Source organism: Sinocyclocheilus rhinocerous, unplaced genomic scaffold (genome assembly GCF_001515625.1).
Source record: "Sinocyclocheilus rhinocerous isolate Xijiao unplaced genomic scaffold, SAMN03320098_v1.1 scaffold897, whole genome shotgun sequence".
Taxonomy (NCBI): domain Eukaryota; kingdom Metazoa; phylum Chordata; class Actinopteri; order Cypriniformes; family Cyprinidae; genus Sinocyclocheilus; species Sinocyclocheilus rhinocerous.
The window spans coordinates 896,217-903,342 of NW_015649224.1; the positions used below are offsets into that span (position 1 = coordinate 896,217).

A 7,126-nucleotide genomic window follows, 5' to 3' on the forward strand; every position below is an offset into this window, starting at 1 on the left:
CTGTGTGTTTCTGTGCGAAAGCAAAAGCACTTTATTTGGCCTTCCGAAAGTAGATGCAATGAGGAATCATTGGTTAAGATTTATTTACAACAGAACAGCACAACCCAGATGTTCGAATTTGTGCAACGCATTTTATGGACGACAGTTTTGTGAACCTAGGAGAGTAGCCTACAAGGCTGGCTGTGCAAACGCTATTTAAAAAAAAAAATGGGTCAATTCCAACTTTGCTATGACAATTTGGCGCTTATTCTGAATCAGCTACTGTAAGTATGTTTTCTTAATAGTTTAAGTATTTGCTATTGACTGTTCAAATGTGGAGTTTTGCGCCGTGTAGAGTATCGCGTTGTGTGTGTGTGTGTGAGAGAGAGACATGTAGAAAACGACACGTTTGAGAGAGGCGGGGCATAGAGGAACTACAATAATGAATTTGAAAAATGTGTTTTTTGAACATTAAAGCATGTCAACATATTCTGTTACACCAAATACACCAAATAATGATCTTTAAAATAACATCATATGACCCCTTTAAAGCGTCATGAAACCCTCCAAAAACTGTGGTCCAGTCAGGTTCATTTTTGGAGGTATCAGAATCAAAACCTCTCACAAATGCTTTAGGCCATTTATGCCTTTATGCTACTTTCATTTATACTGTACATAAAAAATACATGAATGAGCATCAAAACTATATGTGAATAAGCTTTTACATTTTTAATAACTTTTTGAGACTGTTATGCTGTCACACTGACGCACAAGTATATATCTGATCTGTTAAATGTGCTCAAAGTGGATGAATGAATCACCTGACATCCATAAATCTAGAAACCCTTCCATAAAAATGTTGCATGCAAGATTTTAAAAGTTTTGGTTATTGATTGAAAGCCTGTTTCTTTTTTTTGTGTGGGAGAAACCATGCAGCCCTTTTTTTTTTTTTTTGCACCATGCAAACAAACTCTTGTTTCAGAATGATTTCAACTCACTTTCAAGTTTGTCATTGCAAAAAGGTCACAAATGAATAATCACGACATACTGCTAATGTAGATGAGCACTGTAATAGTTTTGTATCATATGCAGATATATTTGTACATTATCATATTAAAAAAACATGTTTATGACCCTTTAATGTGATTAAAATTAAAATGTTATGTTCAAATAGAGAGAGAGAGAAACATCAGCTGTTTTTGCTCTTAAACAAATGCATACATGTGGGAGAGTGTGTGTGTGTATAGGAATGTGAGTTTGAACATATTGCATGGTCCACTGAAAGAAAAAAAGGATAGTGGCACAAGAACAGTGTGTGCCAGGTTTAGGAAGTGCCCGCACAGTCAAAACAATGCGTTCCAAACACCACACACACACACACACACACGGAGCTCAAGTGAGGGAGAAAATAGTGTCTTCAAATAAAAACAAAACTGATAAATGACATTTGTTTCTTTATGCCAGGGTTTTTCAAACTTTTTGGAGCCAAGGACCTAAAGTATCAAGGAAGCTATATATTTTCATGTTTGACTACCCATTTACTTTGGATAAAAATGATGTTTGTGACATTTAAATAATAGTTTTTAACATTTTACAAATCAAAATAAATTATTAAAATATTATCTGGATAACAAGTTTATTGAAATAAAAAATTAGAGCCTGTATCAGATTGCCTGGGAATATGAACGTTTCATACTGGTCTTATGCATTGTTGTAGTTTATAATTTTTTCTTTTTATTTATTTTATTTCCTTTTTATTGCTTTAAATTTATATATATATATATATATATTAGAAAAAAAAGAGGATAAAGCAGATATTTCTTGTCATAACTTTAGTTTCTACTTGTCATTTCCTGACTTTCTTAGCCTCGCTCACACTTGTTCTTGCCTGTGTCTCTGTTGCCCTCTGCTGGCCATATTATGAAATTCGGGTACTGTAATTTTGTATTGAGTGTTGCCTGTTTTTGTCTCCACAGTAAGTTAATTGCAAGATGAGTACAGAAGACCAAATTGCACCGCTGTCTCCCAAGACATCACCCGCCACACCAACCATAACAACATTTACACAACGAAAAGAGAGTAACTCCTCATCGGAAGACAACAGACAGGTAAGACAAACTACTTCAGATATTTACTGAGGACTTAATTGATGTTTGCTAAAACATCTACCCCCGGATTCACAGACAAGGCTTAAGCCTAGTCCTAGACTAAAATGTAAATCTGAGCTGTTTCAACTGAAAGAAACTTGTACTGACTGATCTTAAAACATGTCAGTGTCTTTGTTTTGTCTTAAGAGGCACACCACTAATGCTTTTTTATGGCATGTTTATAAAAATTACTTAAATGTCCTAATTGAACTATGGCCTAATCCTGGTTTAGGCTAAGCCCTGTCTATGAAACCAGGCCCTAGTGTGCAATTTTTTATTTTATTTTTTATTTTTGCCATAGCAGTGGATATGATGGTCGTTTGATGCAGTTGGTATTGCTGTAATTGCTCTGTATGCTTTAAATCAACATCTACATCAGCAGTTTTTAACTCTCTTAGAAAAAAGTACATGTTCTTTCTTCCACAGATTTTTAAAAGTTAAACCTCTTTTGTCTTCTTATTCTTTAGGACAGCTGGGAGTTGGTTGAGGACTTGCAAGGATTGACAGGAAATATTCAGAAGCCTGAGAAGCAGGAAGGTTTGCTGTTGAAAAAGAGGAAGTGGCCAATGAAAGGCTGGCATAAGGTGATCACATGATATTGTCATTTGAATATATATTACACCTAAGGGTGCTAAAAATGCTTTTCTCCTTGTCTGTCTATATTTAACAGAGATATTTCCTGCTTGAAAGGGGCATCCTTACATATGCCAAGACTGGGACTGATGTGAGTGTGAAAACATAGTCTCATCCACATGCTACACACATGTTCTTTAAGGCCTTATGTGGAGTAAACTTGCTTAAATCCTGTCAGTGATGCTCTTTTGTCGCTTACCGTGTGATTGATTCCTCAGCTGAAGAAGGGGAGGTTACGAGGTCGCATTGATGTTGGTCTCTCTGTCATGGCCATGAAGAAGAAGTCAATGTGCATCGACCTGGACACAGAGGATAGTATCTATCACCTCAAGGTATTGGCATACACTCAAACAACACATGCTCACCTACACATGGTCTCATTTTGAGAATGCACATTAGCTGTATTTATTGTGACATTCACAGGCAAAGACTCGGGATCTGTTTGAGCAGTGGGTGACTCAACTACGTCATCATCGAACGTTCCGTCAGAACGAGATCACCATGGAGCCTCCCGAGCGGCCGCTGCAATCTGACCCCACCGCCAACAGACGAGTATTTACCCTCCTTATACAGTCGTCATAAAGTCAGCCTTTAGACCCAACATCCCATTAAACAGGATAAGAACATGTAAAGCTGTAAGGAAAGTTACAATAATAACGAGAGATGCTGAAATTTTGCCTGAAACTGACAGTTTACTACTTCAGTTATTAAAATATGTCATGGCTGATATTGTGTTTTATACTGTTTTTTTATACTGTGCCTTTAAAAACATCAATAAAGTTTTACATCTGGAATTTTACATGATTTGTTGAATCAAAACATCTGGATGTACAGTATGAAAATTAGCTTGTTTATGGTACTTGGCATAAGAAAAGAGTTTGAATTTAAAGTAATAAGAATTTGCGCACAATATCATGTCGCTAGACTGAACACTAATTCAAATAAAATTAACAATTACTGATGTGCATATTTATGTGCAATTACTGGGTTGCATATTGTGCACCCTTAATAACAACAACAATATTGAGTAAGTCAGTAAGACTTTGTTTTAAGTCATAATAAAGACTTTAACATTGTTACAGAAACATATATATACTGTATATGTTTTTAAATAAATTGAATAAAGTTCTTTTGAACTTTCTATTAATCAAAGAATCCTGAACAAAAAGTATCATCATTTCCACAAAAAAATAAGCATTACACCTGTATTTAATATTGATAATAAGAAATGTTTCTTGAGCACCAAATCAGCATGTTAAAATTCAGCTACCTTTTAAAATATATTAAAATAGAAAAACATTATTTTAAATTGCAACAATATTTCACAATATTACTGTTTTTACTGTATTTATGATCAAATAAATGCAGCCTTAGTCAGCATAAGAGACTTCTTTCAAAAACACTGAAATATCTTACTGACCACAAACTTTTTTAATGGTACTATAACTCTTTCCTATTATTTCCAAGTGACACAGAAAGTCAAACAGCAATATATGCAGATAACACATTTTGTATTTTTTCTCTTTTTTACCAGCGTTCATTTCTCTCCAAGCTGCCTTCAGCCCTGTTGAAGAACAGCTGGTGCCAAAACTCTCAAGACATGGAGAAGTGCTGCAAAGGTAGATGGAAAAACCTGCACTGACACATCATTCTGCAATATTCATGGCAAAAGTACTGTGCAACTACTACATAGAGAACATTTTAGAGAAGTTGTTTTCCTGATCATCTCTAGGAAACATTAAACACTGTAACCTTTTTAGATCTGTCAGAGTGTGAGTCAGCGCTGCTGGAATTAAATTTGCTGCTGAAAAATATGGAAGTTCTTCACAGAACGTTCTCAGCACCTGCCATTAACTTACTGCAGGTAGGGCTGTTTGCATGCGTTTCATTGTATCTATGGATTAAATATGTGTTTATGTTTGGTCTGTGTGGGTAGGTTTATTAAATCTGATTAAACATTAATTAGGGGACATCCAGATAAATCCTAAACTATTAATTCATAAAATGCAAAAGTGTACACTGTTTGGGTTTGGTAAGATTTATGAAATGTTTTTATCTGTAGCTCATTATTTAGACAAAAATGTACGTAAATGTGTGTGTGTGTGTGTGTGTGTGACCCCAGACTAAAGGCTCCAAAAAAGAGAAACGAGGGCACAAAAAATGGAGATCAAAGAATTATAGCAAGGAAAATAAAAACACACAGCAGGTAAAATAGCTCTTTTTCTAATTGCATTGTACACACCCAGACACTGCATCACACACACTCTCTCTCATTCACTTTAACTCTGATCTGTTGTTTTCTAGCCAAATCCTGATGCTTCATCTTCCCATCTGCACGTATCTCACCCGAACTTGATATATTCAGAGCCTGTTTCACCAGATTCATGCCTGGATAGTCCAGACTCACCAACAGAAGCCTCTCGAATGCAGGAGGAGTTCTGTCGGCTCGCTGGCACTGGTGAGTATGAATGCACACATGCATGGGATATTTATATTAATAACTATGTTTTAAAATCAAGGAATAATGTTCAGTAACATTAGTTTTGCTGTAGTATCGAAACTGGTATCGATAATCATGAAATTTTACTTGTACTGTTATCGGCTACTGAATTTTTGAGAAGAGTATGATGAAATGACATATACTCTTTCCTCTTTCTCACTTTTCTCCCTTTCTTTTCTTCAACTAGTTCATTCCACTCTTCGGTCAGCGTACACTTCACTTTGCACAGAAAGAGACCGAGTCAGGAACACATTGGATTGTATCAGTGAGAAGGTATAGGCAACAAATTTGTTTATATGCTCAGTTGTTATTGGCCAAAATCAACAAAGCCAATTATGACTCAAATGTTCTCAACCGATCAGGAAGTCCTCGTTGGATCACGCCCTCTCCGGCAGCAGGTGTCCAGTGAGAGTCGAGGGTCAATCCCAGAATCCCTGTCAGAGTTTTTTGACGCTAAAGAGTATCTGCTGTCTGGGAGCTCGTCTGAGAATGAGGTCAGAGAGGCCAAGTGGTCAAATCGCAGATTTGCCTGAATCATCTGTCAGTGATTTTGTGATTTAAAATTGAAATAAAAAATATTTTTCATCAAGAAGAAGGTAAAACACATGAATTTCTTACTGATCATTATATTTTGTATTTTTTTGTGACCAGGCGTCCGATGATGATTCGTATGTCAGTGATGTGAGTGACAGCACGTCAGTGGAGTTTTGCAGGAATGAGAACGGCGTCGCAAAGGAGATTTTAAGTAAGGCACTGTCCAAGTTCACCTTTATGAAGCATCACCTTTCTTTACAACCATAGTTAATGGTTTATGTGTGTTTTTGTGTCTTCAGGTAACGGCAACAACTGTGCAGTGACGCGGCGAGACCATTTGCCGAGTACACGCATGAACGAGAGCGTGAATCTGTGGAGTATTCTGCGTAGTAACATCGGTAAAGACCTGTCGAAAGTTGCCATGCCCGTCCAACTCAATGAGCCCTTGAACACCCTGCAGAGACTGTGTGAGGAAGTTGAGTACTGCCACCTGCTGGACACTGCTGCAAACACACACGACCCACACATGCGCATGGTGAGATCAATCATATATGCATTCTATCATCATTTACTCACTCTCATTCTAAATGACTTTCTATCTTCAAAACTGTTTTTGTGCTTAAAGGAATAGTTGACTCAAAAATTTTTAATGTGCTGAAAATTTACTCACCCTAAGGCCATCCAAGATGTAGATGAGTTTGTTTCTTCATCAGAACAAATTTGGAGAAATGTAGCATTACATCACTTGCTCACCAATTGATCCACTGCAGCGAATGGGTGCCGTCAGAATGAGAGTCCAAACAGCTGATAATAATCCACAAGTAATCCACATGACTCCAGTCCATCAGTTAACATCTTGTGAAGTGAAAGCTAAGTGTTTGTAATAAACAAATCCAACATTAAGATGTTTTGAACTTCAAAACATTGTTTCTGGCTAAACAAGTCCTCTATCTATAATATTGCTTTCTCCAGTGAAAAAGTTTCTCGTCTGAATCAGGAGAGAAATATGCACAAATCAAGCATGGTTTGTAAGTGAAAACAGATTTACACAAATATGTCGGTGGACTTTTTCACTGGAGGAAACATTACATTTACATTATATTTAGTCATTTAGCAGACACTTTTATCCAAAGCTCTTACAAATGAGGACAATGGAAGCAATCAAAATCAACAAAAGAGCAATGATATACAGTGGGTACGGAAAGTATTCAGACCCCCTTAAATTTTTCACTCTTTGTTATATTGCAGCCATTTGCTAAAATCATTTAAGTTAATTTTTTTTCCTCATTAATGTACACACAGCACCCCTTATTGACAGAAAAAAAATTAACTT

The 7,126-nt window shown here is 36.4% G+C and overlaps 1 protein-coding gene across 3 annotated transcripts in view; it reads left to right on the forward strand.

Annotated features, from left to right (window-relative positions):
• LOC107710361 (oxysterol-binding protein-related protein 3) overlaps positions 1–7,126 on the forward strand; it is a 16,153-nt gene that overhangs the window by 4,673 nt on the left and 4,354 nt on the right. For 2 of the 3 annotated variants that reach the window (XM_016515114.1, XM_016515116.1), the window contains exons 2-14: positions 1,956–2,087; positions 2,594–2,710; positions 2,797–2,850; positions 2,978–3,091; positions 3,183–3,311; positions 4,294–4,378; positions 4,520–4,623; positions 4,882–4,965; positions 5,064–5,217; positions 5,447–5,532; positions 5,622–5,753; positions 5,911–6,004; positions 6,093–6,328. In XM_016515114.1, coding sequence (XP_016370600.1) covers positions 1,971–2,087; positions 2,594–2,710; positions 2,797–2,850; positions 2,978–3,091; positions 3,183–3,311; positions 4,294–4,378; positions 4,520–4,623; positions 4,882–4,965; positions 5,064–5,217; positions 5,447–5,532; positions 5,622–5,753; positions 5,911–6,004; positions 6,093–6,328 — 1,506 coding nt within the window. In that variant the 5' untranslated portion in view covers positions 1,956–1,970. Of the gene's footprint in view, positions 1–1,443; positions 1,485–1,955; positions 2,088–2,593; positions 2,711–2,796; positions 2,851–2,977; positions 3,092–3,182; positions 3,312–4,293; positions 4,379–4,519; positions 4,624–4,881; positions 4,966–5,063; positions 5,218–5,446; positions 5,533–5,621; positions 5,754–5,910; positions 6,005–6,092; positions 6,329–7,126 lie in introns of all 3 variants that reach the window. The other variant, XM_016515115.1, reaches the window with a different exon arrangement.